This window comes from Pyrgilauda ruficollis, unplaced genomic scaffold, assembly GCF_017590135.1.
Source record: "Pyrgilauda ruficollis isolate IOZ18807 unplaced genomic scaffold, ASM1759013v1 scaffold2, whole genome shotgun sequence".
Lineage (NCBI taxonomy): Eukaryota > Metazoa > Chordata > Aves > Passeriformes > Passeridae > Pyrgilauda > Pyrgilauda ruficollis.
Genome location: NW_024519206.1, coordinates 30,734,351 through 30,751,476, shown reverse-complemented (window position 1 = coordinate 30,751,476; position 17,126 = coordinate 30,734,351). Strand labels below are relative to the sequence as shown.

The 17,126-nt window shown below is 40.9% G+C and overlaps 1 protein-coding gene across 2 annotated transcripts in view; it reads left to right on the top strand.

The window, feature by feature from the left end:
* The window catches only part of HECW1 (HECT, C2 and WW domain containing E3 ubiquitin protein ligase 1), a 250,387-nt gene that overhangs the window by 127,229 nt on the left and 106,032 nt on the right, over positions 1-17,126 (top strand). For both annotated transcript variants that reach the window (XM_041466427.1, XM_041466428.1), the window contains one exon: positions 4,589-4,683. In XM_041466427.1, the coding sequence (XP_041322361.1) occupies positions 4,589-4,683 (95 nt within the window). The remainder of the gene's footprint in view (positions 1-4,588; positions 4,684-17,126) is intronic.

The window sequence follows — 17,126 nt, the reverse complement described above, 5'->3', positions numbered from 1 at the left end:
TTCTTGTGAGAGGGATAAAGCCCCATGGCAGAATTTCTCTGGCAGAAGTCAAACTTCTCAGTGCTTTCCTCTGAAGAGGGAGTGGTGCTAGGTGCAAGGAGGAAAAACAGAACCACCCCTCCTGTTGCCTGCTTCTGATTGTCTTGCCTTGCTGTGCCTTGAGGGCCTTCCTTTGGGGCAGCTGTATTTTTTATGCATCTCTAATGGTTACAGTGGTGAATCACAGCATACAACTGGGGGTTTTTGTATTTATACTACTTCAGCAGAGAGCTGTAACACAGTCAGTGTATGACGGTGTCATGGTTCAATCTCAGCCAGCAGCAAAGTACCACACAGATGCTTGTTCACTCCCTGACCAGTGGGATCAGGAAGATAATTGGAAGGGTAAAAGCCAGAAAACTGAGAGCTGAAAAGCTGAGATAAAGACAGTTTAGTAGGGAAAACAAAAGCCATACACACAAACAAAGCAAAACAAGGAATTCTATCAACGCTTCCCATGGACAAGCAGCTGTTCAGCTGTCTCCAGGAGAGCAGGGCTCCATCACACGTAATGGCTGCTTGGGAAGACAAACACTGTCACCCCAAACATTCCCCCTTTCGTCCTTCTTCCTCCCACTTTATATACTGAGTGTGATGTCATGTAGTCTGGAATATCCCTTTGGTCTATTTGGGTCACCTGTCCCAGATGTGTCCCACCTCTTCCCTCTTTTCTATGCACACCCAGTTTAATCTCAGTATGGCAGTACAAAAAGCAGAAAAGTCCTTGGCTCTGTGCGAGCCCTGCTCAGCAAAAACATTTTTATATTATCAATCCCGGTCTTCAGCAGAAATCCAAAACATAGCCCCATACCAGCCACTGTGAAGCAAATTACTCCAGCCAAAAGTGGCATAAATGGAGATACCAAGCCTGGTGTAAAGGGAGTACAATGCTGTTTTGTTCTTTATCCATGAGAATTGCTGGGTAGTTTGGTAGTGGCCATGGTCATGACTATTTCCTAGCATCTTTAGGCATCTCATCGCTTGGAAGATTTACCAGTTTCACTGATGTTTTTGCTAATTGAAAGAAGTATTTAACCTCATTACTTTCTGACTTCAACATCATAACTTCATTTCTGGGTCCAGTGATCTCTAAATAATTAGAGATGAAAATTACAATGGTGCACATTTATTTATAACTGGAGATTAACTGGGCAACACCTGCTCCTGACCTGTGCACTCTGCCATGTAGCTAGGGCAGCAGGACAGAGTTAAATGGTCTCCTTTATTTTAGAACAAGCTAATCTACAAGACTGCAATCCAAACAGTCTTTGTAATTACATATCATTTACAAATGCCAGCCGGATAATATTCAGGTTAATTTATATCACTGCCTTACCAATACTTCCAGTGCTTTCTGTTCATCTGCAGAGGCAGTGGTACCAAGCCCACAGGTTTCTGCATCTGTTTTGGAAATGTCTCAGAGGAGTGCAAGAGCAATCTTCAGATGGATTAAAATTTTAGGACTCTGTTGCAGTGAAACACGTGGCACCAACAATGTTATTTGTAAAGAATGGTTCATGGCCAAAAAATGTCCAACTAGGATCCTAAAAACATTTTTACACATAAAGAAATTGTATGCAATATAGCAAGCTTTATACTTGCTAAAGTTTCATCTCTCCATTGAAAATAGACATTTGCATAATATTTTCAATCTGAAAGCAATATGAGCAAAAAGGGGAGAGAGGAATCTAGAAAAAAGAAAATGTTGTTCCCCTGATTCTTCTAGAGCAATTTCTCAACCTATAAAGGCCTCCATACCACATTTTCTCTCAAATCTATTCTCTGAATGAAATCTTTGACATTCATTAATCACCACCTCTACCACTGCTTGGTGAATGGCTCCAGCTGTGCCACTGTTTTGGATGCGGTGTGACACTTGCATCTCCCTTGAGTTGCTTTCTTGTGGTTTCCACCTGTATGTGGGCAGTTTGGTTGCAAATGTGTGAAACTCAGAGGATCCTTTAATAACTGCATGTTTTTTTTCCAAATACATATTCAGTCATCTTAGTTATCCTTTGTCCTTAAAAGTGGTACAAATATCCAGATTAACTGCATATAGATATATTCTCTCTTTCTGTTCTCTCTCTAATACTTTTTGTTTAATTAAATGAATTCTTTTAAAATTTTCCTGGTGCACATGATAACTGATTTCCTACTTGTCAACCCATGACAAGATTTCCTGCTGTGGGGTCTGAACATTGTCATACAAGCTAATACCTGAAGTTATATTTTATTAACTACAAAAGTTAATAATTTTCTAAGGCTGCTCTTTATTCTAGTTCTCAATGTTCCATGAAAACTGTAGCTAAAAATCTCCAGGGGAGAAGAAAATTAAGATTTGAATAATTGGTGAGAACTGCATGTTTTAGCTATTGTGATACCCTCAGCTTTTGCTGTCCTCTCAGCGAGTAAATGAGTTCACTGCTGAGCTGTTAAAAGTCCTGTAGAGAAAATTACAACGTGAAAATACAATCTGGACTTGCAGTTTTTCTGTCCCACAGGCTCCTCCAGCTTTTTTTGCTGCCAAAAGGAAACAACTGCTGCTCCCAGGTGCAACAGCCAGGTCGCTGGCTCAGCTGTACTGACGCCGCAAGTAAATCTCTTAAAGTTACAGAATTTCATTTAGGGGTGTAGTTATGAATTCAGCCCCAGGATGGGCCCCACAGCCCCTCGTGGAGGTGCTAAATGACTCTGTATTCTGTTCCAATTCTTGTGGAATGCTGTGAAGTAAATGGGACACATGTACACAATGGAGAAGCTGTACACAGTGGGAGAGGCTGTATTTTCACTGTATGAGCAAAATGTGCACCTGGTCATCTGGTCAAGAACAGGCTGTGGGGATGGAAAATATGGTTTTCACAGATTGAGTGTTCTGGCACTGTGCTTGTCATCGATGGACTGCACATTCCTGCAGCACCCCTCAGGTTAGAGGACTGGGAAACCACCTGAAAGCGAGTAGTGCTCAAAGTATTTGGGAACATCACCTCTTTTCTTTTCATTTCCCAAGTGGCATCTGAAAGTTGGGAAGGCTTTACACTTCTAAAATTATTTTGTCTTTCAAAAAATGTCAGGATTTCTCTTTCCATGTATGTTCCTGTGTGGGTAAGCAATTCAGGCCTGTGGTTTTGAGGGTCTCCACCACTTTTCATGTCCCAGGTTTTGCTTCTGCCTGGACTGCTGCATGGTTGTTTCTTGGATCTACAAACAGCAGATCACAGCACAGTAATCTGTGGTTGCAGTCTCAGCTCTTAATATTTTTTGTCACAGCTGCAGTGATTTGAGTAATTTTGTTACTGGTATTAAAACGGCAATGCAATTTGTATGTTAAAACATGTAAATGTCATTTTTTTATTGTTTTCACACATAGGCTGTAACTGTAGTTACAGTGAGAGGTTTTGTGGCTCTACCAGCAAAGGCTGGTGTTTTCCCTGAGTTACAGCAGCAGCTGCAAAGCAAGGTCTTAAGGAAAATCTTGGAACAGATGAACATTTCCATGTCATTATCCAGTTAAAACTAGAAGATGTGAAAGCTGCTTTTATTTAAACAGGCATTTTTCAGATCCCACAAACATCCCTTTTACACATGTAACACTGCATAATTACTGGATTCCAACTGTACCTAGGCACATATCAGGCTAGTTCACATCTAGTTTACTGTGGAAGAAAATTCTTGCATGCTAGCAGGCAGGCCAGGATGAGCTCCAGCAAGTCATCAGTTCCAGGCATGTAGGCAAATAGCAGCGCTTTGCATCTGTTTGTGATCACAGACCAACACAGAAGTTGGCTGGAACTGTCTTTCCTTCTTGTAGCAGACAAGAAAGTGGGTTGTGAGGGGCTGATTAACAAGAAGCTGTTTTCACTTCTGTGCCTCGATACAGTTATTGAGATGAGTTTCCCTCAATACTATTCATTTGAATGCCAATGATTGTGGCAAAAAACAGCACTATGAGTGTCAAAAATCATGACCTTTCCTGTGTTTCTCACCTAATTTAGATCTTAGAAGTCAGTGGAAATACACTAAGGCAAGGTCTGGTGGTACTCAGCTATTCCTGGAAACGCTTTTATGTAGTAACTGTCAGAGCAGATAATCTGTGGAGATCTACGTCCTTGCCCTGACCAAGGCCAGAACAAATTGGCACAGTAAAACCTGTCAATGAGCAGCTATGCAATCTTGTCCTAAGGAAGTTCCTAAATTTCTTTGCACATTAGTGCTTGATAGGTCTGAACAGGGGAGATTTATATGTCCCTACTTTTTTTCTTCCTAAAGGATGCTGAACAGGTGCTCTAAGGTCTGTCTGTGGTAACTTCTGCTCATAAGAGGTTTGCATTTTAACTGTTTTAAATCCATGAATCAAACTCCAAATTTCACCCTGACAAAGGGGAAGATCAGAGGCAGGAGGTATCCTGTTGTGCCATCCAGCCAGAATGAACCATTTGCAATTTAGCTACTTGCCAGCCCCGTGCCTGTGAGCTGTAGCTGATCATGCAGATTACCCCTGGCAATTTTTCTAATCCTAAGTATACCTTTTGGTTTTTTTTTTTTTTTTCAGCTGAAACAAAGATCTGCTTCAAGTACTACCATGGCGTGAGTGGAGCGCTACGAGCCACGACTCCAAGTGTGACAGTGAAAAACAATGCAGCTCCTGTGAGTTATGTTTTGGGGTTTTTTCCATGTATGTTCTATTGTCACTGTGCTATGCCTTGCTTTCCCTGGGTGTTTGATAGATCTTTATATCAAAACTGAACATATTTGCTCTTCATTGTATTGTGGTACAGAGAAATAGGTAGTTATTCCATGAAGATGTGGATTTGTATGCCAAGAGAAGGTAGACTCAGCTCTGAATCTCTCACTGATAACCTCTCTGATTTGGGGCAAGTCCCACATCCTAGCTGTTCTGTAAAGTTCTCTTCTCTCTGCTGGGTGCTGTGAGATTTGGGTGATACCCCTAGAGGGTTTGGGATCCTTGGACAGTAAACACAGTAAGTGTATTTACTTAGGGAAATAGGGAAAATATTTTCCTCTTTTAAAGTGATTTTTTCAAAATAAGCATTTTTACAGTCATGCCTCTGAGTTCCAGGAGCAAACAGACTGTGACATGCCCCCATCAGTAGTAAGCAGTAGGTACTTGGGACCCAGTCTGTCAAAGGACCGAACATCATTTTTGACAGGTTGAGGCTTCACTGAGAGCAATTTTGATTTGCTAGAGACTAGCAAAGATCTGTGGCTTAAATAGCTCTAAAAAACTGTATATCTTTTCTGGTACTGGAAAATTTTATCACCCTGAGAGTGAAACATCTTTTAGAAGCCCACAAAGTGACTTGATGACCTCCAAAGCTTATCTGGCCTTGCTGACACTGTTTCACTGCATGCCAGGCTTGGCAGAGACCTGCATGAGCTGAGAAGTTGTATTCCAGCCAGAATAAGAAAAAGACTAGTTCAGATGTTGTTTAGTCTTGAAGATGGCTTCAGGAAAGAACTGTCTTACCTGTGGGTGTATGTCAGTTTCAGTGGACATCACTTAATTTTTTAGTCTTTGGTTTTTTTATGTTGCTCTTGTTGCTTTTTTGGTGTGGGTTTTTGATTGTTTTTTTTTTCCCCAGTCCAAAGTTAATATTTCTAGAAAGGCTGAAAAGTCTCCCATGCTGTGTGTTGGCTGTATCTGATTCCACCAGAGCCAGAAAGGATTGATTTTTTCACCCTTGAGCCATGAAAATACTTTTGGTGGTTCTCCTTGCCTTCTTTTGATACACAATATAGCTGCAAACTAGATGCTGGGTAGGGGCTGGTGGCACATCCTTTAGGACTAAAAGGCATTCTTGTCTCGTTGTCCTTTTCTGACATGCTCATGGTGAAGCCATTCATCAGTTTTAGAGCCTGGAGAGTTTCCTTTAGCTGTCTTCAGAAGAGCATTAGGATGTGGCCTTGGATATCTTCATTGTGAGGGATGCTGAAAAGTTCTTTTTCGCCTGTCGTGAGTCACGTCTTTTTGCCCCAGGACTTGTTGCTGATTTCCCAGTTGTAATTTAGTGGGATAATGTCTGCCATTGATTTAATCCCTGTCTTCTCTGAAAGGTACGCCAGCCAACCAAGGCAATAAATATCATTAGGCTGAGGGATTAGAATTTGGTTTTGCATTATTCTTATCCATGTCTTAGACCTGAGTTGGAGCCAACTGCACAAATTTTTCCAGTCTAGTATGGGGATTACTCTTTCATTATTAAGTATCAGCAGTATGTATGTAATAAGTAGAAGAATGGCCGAGGACCTGTGCCTTTGTAATATGCAAATAGGTAATCTCTTCAAGTTCTTTAGCTGAGACCTTTACATACATATTTATGGGGAAATAAAACAGCCATTCACTTTCAGCCAAGGCAGGACTTGTGTTTAAAGGAAAATCCTCTTCATGCTGTACTCATAGTCTTTATAGAAATCAGATGAGGGCTGCCTATTATGACCTTTATTTGAGTTTACTGTACACAACTAAAAACCAAAATATGATTAAAAGTGGTATCAGATAATGGTTTTATGTTTGAGGACACAACCAGTGTCCTTGGAAATAGCATTTTTTTCTATAATCTTCTAATTTTTCCTGCCTTTCTAGGTTTCAAAATAGCCTGTATGGGTCTTTTGCAGACCAGAGAGGCCAGCAGTGCTGTAGGTGCGGCATCTTTTTGTCCGTTGTTTTCTTCTTCCTGATTTTGTTGCATGCCTTATTTGGTGCATTGTAAAGGAAATACTAAGTGAAGACAACAAAAGCAATGAAATGGCAGCAAAGGTTATGCAGTATAAACTTGGGCAGAGCTTTCTGTATGAGTTCAAAGAGGAAGAAAAAGTGCTATAGATTTGAAAACTCCTTCAGAGTTTGGAAAAAAATACTGGACCGACTCTTGCCTATGTGAAGGCTTTCAGCTAAGTGCAATCCTCCAAATTCCACTCCCAACTGACACCATCAGATGACTTTCTCCATCTGCCTCTCTGCAGTACATGTCCAACCTTTATTACTGAAATATTTGAATGTTTTATAGAATCCTGTACTATTGGCAAATGGTGTTACTCCCACTGCAAAGGTGGGGAAGGGGATAACAAGGGATGTGCCCAGCCCTACTCTTTTCTTGGTTCTTGTGGGCCTCTGCACTAGCTGCTGCTGGGAGTTGGGAATTACCATGCAAAGTGCAGACATTATCTCTAGAACTGCAAACACTCACCTTTGACTGTGATTTTACTATTTTGTGCAATCAGTTAAGGGCTGTGACACTCTAGCACCAGATTTAGCTCATCTCAGGTCCCTGACAGTTCTTAGCCTAGTGAGATTTTACACACAGGGCCCTTCTTGATGGAGGGGGATGTATCAAATTCCTCAGTTGTTCTCATTGCTTCAGGGGTTCAGAGCACTGCCCCAGTGTGCTGGGCATGGCATTTCTTACAGTACCAGCAAAAGCTGTGGTCGTCTGACTGCTGTGGCCTCGGTGCAGAGAGGGCCTCTACTGCTGAGAGGGAGCTTTCTTCAGATCCTGGGACAGCTTCCTGCACATCCCTGTCTGTGCTTAGAAATTGACCCTCTATTGCAGCCAGTAGGAGTTTAAGCAGTGGCTGATTGACCTAATTGCATTAGAAAAAATATCTTTACAGGGAAATTTTATTAGGGATCTTACTGTGGGTGTCGAGGCTAAAGTATTTTGAAACCCAAGAGTCTTGCCATTGTAGTGATGGTGTCATAAATTCACTGACTCTTAGGCTGTCAGTAGAGGGACAGAGGGAAGGAGGCTTTGTGGTTTTTACATAAGCAAACCTTTTTGTTTGGCACAGCTTAGGAAAAAGATCCAGAGCAGGTGTCCTTTGAGAAGCAGCATCTGAGGACAGGTGACCTTCTAGGGACAGTGTTTTTACTGCTAGCACTAACTCATCTGCAGCTGATGCCAGAGCCACCCAAGTGGGTTCTGTCCAAGCCTCCGAGCGTGTGGCAGCTTCTGCAGTAGGGGCAGCAGCTGGCATATTGGCTGCTTGGTGTGTGTCCTCTCAATGAGTCTGAAAACACTGATAACCAGCAGTATCCTCACACCACGATCTAAAACAACAGCAACAAAAAAAGAACCCTCCATTTTCTGTCTGACTGCAGTTTGCTGCAATTGAAAAGGGAAAAGAAGTGGGAAGTAGTCATGCTGGGGGCTGTAAGCAGTTGCCATTGTTGTTCACGTGCTGCTGAGACTGTCTTTAATTGGCAGTTGAAAGGAAACCCACTTCCAAAGGGAAAAAAAAAAAAGCTGATGTGTAAGTTGGTTGTCTTTGTATAGCACCAGTGATGCTTTAGGCTGAGTAGCATCTCACATTTCTTGTCTTATGAATGTTCTGCTCCGTTTGAGTTTATCTTCTTATGCTGTAACCCAGTTATTAGAGCTGCCTTGCCTGCTGATTAGGATGCCCTGGAGTTCGTTTGTTGGTGAAAAGTCCTGTCACATTTTATTGCCTGTGGATCATCAGGCTTGAATATCTGGGAATGAAGGGCTGTGCACTTTGGCCAATTCATACATGGCAGAAGCTTAAATGTGAATTTGGGGCAGCAGATAGGCCTGGGGGTAATGACAATAAAAAAGAGCACCTGCAATTCCGGAAAAAAAGAAAAGAAACATCCTGGCTGGCTCCTTTTTTTCTGAACTAGTGGAAAGCAGTGTTGCTTGTGCACAGGAATGTATACTACTAAAGCACAAACATTACCATGTATGGATGAGCACACGGTTTTCTCAGTAGAAAAGAGCATTTTTGCAATATCTGGAATGTTGCTGTATTTGTTACTCTTCATTTATTCATAATATTGTCACTACTGATTCAACTTTACATCAGATATTGTTGTAGAAAGAAACACAGGTTAGAGCAATTAATTCTATCAATAGGGAGGTGTTATATTGTTAATATAAAATTGATTCAATCTGAACAAGGTTTTATTGCAGTAAAATAAAGCTGGCATGAGAACAGTGTGCAGAAGAAAGAAGAACCTTTTTCTCTAAGAGTTTATAGCCTGAAAAGATAAATTTGATACATCACAATTAAATGGCAGTAAGTGGAGAATCAATGCTTTAGCCTCAGGACAAATGTCTTCACTAAATTGGGAGCATTCGCTCACTGTGTATTAGATGCGAAGAACCTCAGCTGATTGAACCTCTGGAGCTTTCATGCCACTGTTCCTGTCTCACAGATCATGGTGGGACTCGTCAGATACACTTGGCATTGTGGGAAAAGCTGTGTAAATTGGAGCTGATTATTGAAAGAGACCTTCTCTTTGTTGTGTTTGTGTGCAAGTGCTGCCTCAGCTGGGTTTCCCACAGCAGGAATTACTGCTTGATAAACTGCTGCTATTTGGTGGTGACTGATCATTCCTGAGGACTTCCTGCTGTAAATATTTGCATTATGTGCTGTCACGTCAGAGCGTGGGCTGCCAAGGAGTGTTTGATAATGAAGGATTCTGCTTCATTTCCATACATGTGCTGCAAGATGGGATTTTATGAGGGTGTGCATGTACAAGCAGCTGTATCTCTCATTCTATTGGAAGGCTGGATTTTAAAATCTCAGCTGTGTCTTCTTTTTCACTTTGTGTCTGATTCTTTGATAAGTGAGTTTTAAAACTGTCCATGTTTCTAGCACATTGCTGTGGAACAATATAAAAGTCTGATTTGGAGGGCGTAGGTATAACAATACTTCAACAGACAGTAAATAAAGAGGGAAGAGAAACTTCTAGTGGCTTCTGCACTGTTCAGCAATTGAGGTTAAAAAAAAGTTTATGAAAAACACAACATGAGGCTGCTGCAATTAATCATGGCAAAGAATGCAAGCCAGGTACATCTTTAACAAGTGTAAGCAGTGTATCTTGAAAGGCTCAGCATTTCCAGGGAGGGAAGCAGTGCTTCTCTGGAAGCTATGGGTATGCTTAGGTGACTGAGTATTTGTTAAAAGTGAGCAAGAGAATCCCCTTTCCTTATCTTGAACTGAAAAGTAGCCAGAGCTCCCCCAGCTGCAGCTGCCTTCCAATACAAGGCAAGGAGCAGCATTGTTAGTGCCACCAATGTTCATTCCATATGCATCTCCCCCTCTTATCTGCAAAGGTAAGTCCTTCAGGAATAAAAAAAAAATCAAACCAAAATGAGAAGGGGAAATAACTGGAAATACTCACTCAGCTGGAAGGAAGCAGTCAAATACAGAGTTCTCTCTGCCAGCATATTTTCCCTCTCCAATTTAAAAGTACACCTAGCAGAAAATATGTATGCTAAGAAACAATTGCTGAAAGAGAGTGGATTCCCTGATTAACCATTTGAGGTGAATAATTCTGGGAAAAGTAACTGGTCCATAAACTGTGGAAGGAAAGTGACCTGTGTGGGTTTCTCATCTGTTGGAAGTACCTGCCCATTTTGGGTTGTCCCTGATGCAGGATTTCTTTCACAGCAGCAGCAGGCTGTCCACACCCTGCCTGCATATGTGCTCATACATTGCCACTGGTGTGAGCCAACATCACAAAGTGGTCTAACATGAAGACATGAGTCTTTGAATTCAAAGAAATTTTTACACTGACTGGGGAGTTATTTAGCATTTGACCAGACAGTTCAGTATGTCCTTGGTTTTCCATAGGCATTCAAGGAGCAATTTTGTATGGCGTCTAGAGTTAGCTGTCATAGCTCACAGAAGTTGATTAGAGAAGTTTAGTAGTATCTCTTAGAAGGAAATCAACAAAGATTGGATGTACATAGGGAACACTAGCACTTTCATGTTACAAAGTTCTGTCTGCACTCATTGTATACTTGCTTTGAAATGTTCTAGAGAAGGGATACACCAGCCATTTCAGTGGCTACAGCTAACATGCATTCAGAGGGAAGGGGGACTTTCCTCGCAGAATTTGACTCCACTAGCTACATAATATAAGGGAATGATTTTTGATATCAGAACAACTGTCAACCTGCTTCTTACATCTGAAAAATGTCATTAATTTTTTTTTTTTCACTTCCATGTTGTTTCCTTATAAACCCACAGTAGTGTTTTACAGCCTGATTTGGTCACACAGTTCATGTTCAAGCATAGTTACTCCCATGAGCAGCCTCTTAATACTTGCACAATTGAGCCTTTAGTTCAGTGTAATTACATTTTTGGTTATGCTTTTCTATATCCTAATTATCATTGATTCAAAGAATTTGAAGGTTAATGACACGTCCAAATTAATTCTTATTGCCACCTCAGTAACACAGGCTCTTTTTCAGTATCTAGTTATATAAAGTCTATTGTATTTACACTGCAATTAGCCTGTCATGTAGCAAGCACTTCATTTATATGAATTAGTGGAGTTGGAAAGCGTAACCAGGATGTAATTGGTCCTCTGGCTGCAGCATAACTGTAGTCACTGTGTTACAAATAATAACCTTTTTCTTCCTTTTAGTTTCCTTACTCTCATTTTAAGTAGGGATGGTTGAGATTTTCTTTAAATATTAAGAAAACTCATTTGTAACGAAGGTCTCTTCTGAGTGCAGTTTAATAATACTTGCTTTAACAGTTCTGATTTAGTAAAGGTGTGAAGCATGTGCTGAAACCCCACTGACTTTACTGGAAATGTTTACTGATTTTCTTTCAAAACAGAATACAGTTGGCAAATAGGGTCACTTGCATTTTCATTATGATAGATTTCAGATGTATCAGTGGCTAAATAAAAAATGATCCAGGTCCAAGCTCCTGGTGGCTTTTTTTCTGTATCTTGTTATTGACTTTTCAGCTTGTTGTGGTTGAAACTGCTATTGTCATTCATTCATAGATTTACACCCTTTTTGAGAGGTAAGTGCTCATAATTTATTATCTAACAAGCACAAATTGAGTAGGGGAGGTACAAACAATTTTCTTTGTGAGCTTTGATTTCCTGAGCAGCAGCCCATAACTCTCAGTATGCAGGTATGTGTGTTTTTATTGTTCCACCCCAGGAGGAATATCTCTGCTTTCCAGCACACAGCTGTTTGCATATTTAAATGTTATTTAACTTATCAGTCTTCACAATTTCCTCATTCATCTATATGAAAGACAGGTTATTTGATCATCTTAATGGAATTGCAAACACAAAGATCTAAAATTAGTCTTACCATCAAAAATCAGAATGGATTGGAAAAATCTTTATGCGACAAATGCTCCCAAAATACTTCTCAGTGGTTTTTCTGGCCAAATCCACTTGCATATTTCACACAGATCTTCAAGAAGTGCATATCTAGGAAAGAAGGGGAAGAGCCTCTTTCATGGTGTGTGTGGGATGAGGGGCAGCAGGTGACCAGGGATCTGTTCTGCTGTTCTCTGGAATGTGATGCTTCACACCAAGGAGTCACTAGCTTTAGTCCTCCTTTACCACTGCAGGCATGCTTAAATTCCTAGTAGCTTCACACATGATATGTTGCTGTAGGCATACACATGATATGTTGCTGTAGGCATAGCTGCAGTGCATTTAAACAGAAAAGAGGTGACATAAGAAAAAGCTGGCATCTGTTAAATTATTAAGTAAAATAATTTTGTAAGTGTTCATCCATCAAACTTTTTCCTGTTGAGTTAGTCCAAATGTGCAGTTCTGCAGATTTAAAGTGGAGTAGGACAGAACAAAAACCAGGGTTAATGCTACCATTTGAAGATTCCATTAAATTGTTGCTCATTTCTTGCCCTCTCATGGACTCCACCTAAGCAGCACTAATTGTGGAGCTGCTAAGACATCCCTAAGTATCACTGGCCACAGCCTAGTCTTCACTGTGCAGGTCAGTTGCACGAATTTTGGGCTTCTCCCTGTTCCCCGAATTTCTTTGTATGTGTTGTTTCAAAGAAAGCCCTTGGGTCAAATTTAACCCTACTGGGCATCTGATACTGTATGAACTTCAAAGTGTAGATTTAGAATGGTTTAATTAGCAGGCTTACAATACAGCACAGAGTTGATATGAAGAAATAAAAAGTATGACAGATGGGAACTGGAGTGATTTTATTTCAGCAGCACCAAGGAGACAATTACACAAGCCATTTATTTGTTAATGGGTTCAGTAAGAGTCTGGTATTTCCCAGCCACTTGCTTTTGGAATGTCTCTTGTTACAGTCACATAATAGCCATAGTAATATCTGCACATCATATTGCTCCCTTCTGTGGTTTAGTAAATTATGGAGAGATCAGCAACTGTTCAGCACACTGCACTGTGTAATCATCCTTGCTTTGGCCTTTTACATTCTTACTCTCTCATTAATGAAAAACAATGCAGTTCCTGACATTACACAGTGGGTCTGAGGGCAGATATTTTAGTTTTTGAAGGGGGAAGGAAAGAAGGATTTAGACCTGGGGAGTACTTCACAGCTGAAGGTGATAGAGTGCCAAATGAAGGAATGAAGCACCTCCTGCTTCCTCCCTTCTAGGAATTACTTGCTGAGATAGGGCATGAATCTGATTGCAGGTGAGCACAAGATAAATTACCAGGGGTAGTTTAGACTACATGACACAGCTTGCTAGTATGTTTTAGTTCAGAATTTGCAAAAAGATTTGCTTTGACGTTCCTTTACAAAATAGATTCATTCTACCCTTTTCCCCTGCATTTGCTGGTTTGATTTGTTATTGCCAATTTTGTACACATTGATTTAAATCTCATTTGGTGCACTAGAGGCCTGCTAATGAATTTAAAAAGAGAACATTGTGTTCTACCCATTTTTGTGTGTGTTTGACTGTTAGTGAAAGCACTATTTATACTTGGCACAGTCTTAATTTAAAAAAAATTTGCTTTTCACTCAGAAAAAAAAAAGGAACAGGAATGTTGCCAGGGTGAATCCAGTATCCAGCTAGTCCAACACCCAAGACCATGGAAGCTATAAGAATCCTTGCAGTGCATGGGTATTAAATCCTCTAGGTCAAATTTGGTGTGTCCACAGTACTGCTTTGTGGGGCATAAAGTGGAAAAGACCAGGGTTTGATGTTCTGTTTTCTTTCCAAGGCTGCTTATCCACTTCATGACTTGCCCTAATGTTTTCACTAGCTGTCCTTTCCTGCTCTGCACTGCACCCGCATAGAAAGGCAGATGTTTGGAAAGCTTGTGATCCTGTTGTAACTGGGAGGCTTGATGACTGCAAGTCATTCCAGCAGGAAAATAATTTTGAGTTTGCCAGTTGTAGGCTTTCTGTTCCCCCACAGGGTCACATTTTTTCACTTTATTTAGGCCTTGCAAGTAAAAAAAAACAGCTTTGCTTTCTTCAGTTTTTGCATTTACTTTGGTTCAATTTTATTGTCTTCTCCAGTGTTCCAGGATTAGCAAAGATGGAGACAAGAAGCTGTTGATCTCTCCCATCTCTGTATCAGTTAGCACTGTTTACAGCTTTACCATGTTTCCTTTTACTGAAATTCTTCTAAGGTACATAGATGCATGTGTGTCAGGTGACACATGATTCTGATCTGCATCTTCTCTTGGACAAATTTTAAAACAAAATTAAATTCCTGTTGAAGGCATAAGCAGACATTTTCAGAATCTCTTACAATCTCTGCTACTCATGAGTTTTGTGTGTTTATATAGAAATATGGGGAGAAGAAATGTTCAGTGTGGATAAAAACCTCATGCTTTTATGTAGAATTGCAACGGACATATAGAATTGTAGAATAGAATGATAGGATTGTTTAGGTTGGAAAAGTCTTCCAAGATTGACTCCAACCTCTGACTGATCACCTTGTCAACTAGACCATAGCACTAAGTGCCAAGTACACTTGTTTCTTGAACACCTTCAGGAGTGGTGACTCCACGACCTAACTGGGCAGCCCATTCCAATGCCTGACAACTCTTTCCTTGAAGAACTTCTTCTTCATGTCCAACCTGAACCTCCCCTGCTGCATCTTGAGGCACTTGCCACAACCTCCTTGCAGGTAGTTGTAGAGAGCAATGAGGCCACCACTGAGCCTTCTTTTCTGCAGGCTAAACAACCCCAACTCCCTCACCTGCTCATAGAGTATTTACCCTGCAGACCATTCACCAGCTGTGTTGCCTTTCTCTGGACTCCCTCCAGCACATCAATAGCTTACTTTAAGTGAGGAACCCAGAACTGAACACAGGACTTGAGATTCAGCCTCACCAGAGTAGAGAGGGACAATCACAGCCCTGGTCCTACTGGCCACACTATTTTTGATACAGACCAGGATGCCACTGGACTGCTTGGCTATCTAGATGCATCCTGGATTATGGTCTGCTGTTATGTTCTGTCAACCAGCACCCCCAGGTCCTTTACTGCCAGGCAGCTTTGCAGCCACTCTTTCTCCAGCCTGCAGCACTGCCTGGGGTTGTTGTGTCCCAAGTGTAACGCCTGTCACTTGACTGTGTTGAACCTCTTAGGATTAGCCTCAGCACATCAATCCAGCCTGTCCAGATCCCTCTGCAGAGCCTTCCTACCCTCCAGCAGATCAACACTCCTGCCTAACTTAATGTCATTTACAAACTGAGGGGGCAGTCGATCCCCTTGTCCAGATCATCAATAAATATATTAAACAGGGCATGCCCCAATAAACCCACTAGTGACCAGGCAGTAATTGGATGTGGCTCCATTCACCACAACTCTCTGGGCTGAGACATCTAACCAGTTTTTAACTCAGCATAGAGTGCACCTGTCCAAGCCATAGGCCACCAGCTTTTCCAGGAGAATGCTGTGGGAGACAGTATCAAAGGCTTTACTTCTGCCTTCTGGGGCAGAAGACCTTTGAAGCAGGAATAGTGTTAATTAGCTAAGAAATTTGAATCAGCTGGGATGAGATGTACCAGTTGCTGTATCTACTGGCCTCCATGACCCAGTGTCTGGTTTAAATCCAGCTGGAAATAAAGCACCATGCAGTCACTCAACCCACCCCCCTCTGCACCCACCCAGATGGAATGGGAAGGAGAAGCAAAGTTAAACTTGTATGTTGAGATAAGAACAGTTTAATAATTGAAAATACATTAAAATACAGTAGTAATGTTAAATGATAATAGTAATAATAGTAATAATAGTAACACTACTACTACTACTACTAATAATAATAATAGGAAAAACAGGTGATGCACAATACAATTGCTCACCTCTTGCTGACTGATGCTAGACCCCCTTTCCCAAACCCAGATCAACTTTTGTAGTAGGTAACTCCCCCCAGTTTATATACTAGGCATGGTAATCTCCATGGTAATCTCTTGGAATATTCCATGGTAATCTCTTGGAATATCCTTTTTGAGAGTTCAGGTCACCTGTCCCAGTTATGCTTCCTCCCAGTTTGTTTTGTTAACCTCCTCACTGGAAAAGCATGAGACAAGGAAAAAAACAGTCTTTGACCTGGGATAAAAACAGCAAAAGCCAAAACATCAGTGTGTTGTCAATACCAATCTCATTCCAAATTCAAAGCACAGCACCTCTAACAGCTACTGAGAAATTAACTCTACCATAGCTGAATCCAGGACACCCAGAAAGTAATTTCCAGTCATGTTTCTGGAAGGACTTTGTGCTTTCATCAAGACAAGAAGCCCATGTTCTGGTTATCATTAAAATCATGCTGCCACTTTTTCAAGACTGTCTGACAATGTATGAATTCTAATTGTTCAGATTCTAATTTCTTAATGATGGCCCATCTTTAGTACCTGTGATTTCAAGCTAATTTTGCCTTTTTAAAATGTCTTGTTTGGCTTTGTTATTGTAGTGGTTTTTACAAAACCACCACAGTTGTATAGCACTGCCACTGGCCATCTTTATATTTCACCTCCTATGTGGGTGGCAATGTTTTACTCTTTGGGTATGTGCTAAGAATTAATGTTTTCCAAAAGGGTTACAAATTCTCAAATGAAAGTTGTTATCGTAGACTTTAATCTGCTCTTAATTCCTATTAGCTGATGAGACAAAGCAGAAGACTTAATAGTAAGTATTAGCTATGCTGAAAACACAGTGGTCAGGTTTCTGACTGACGTGTCCATTCAGGGAAATTGGCATACTAAGCCATGCTGATTAGTTTAGAACAAAGAAAAAATGACTCATGTTGAAGAAGGAATGCAAATATTAGCTGAGAGACAGCTGTTTGTGTGGATTAGCCTTCTTAAGATGTTGAATAAATTTTAAAAGAT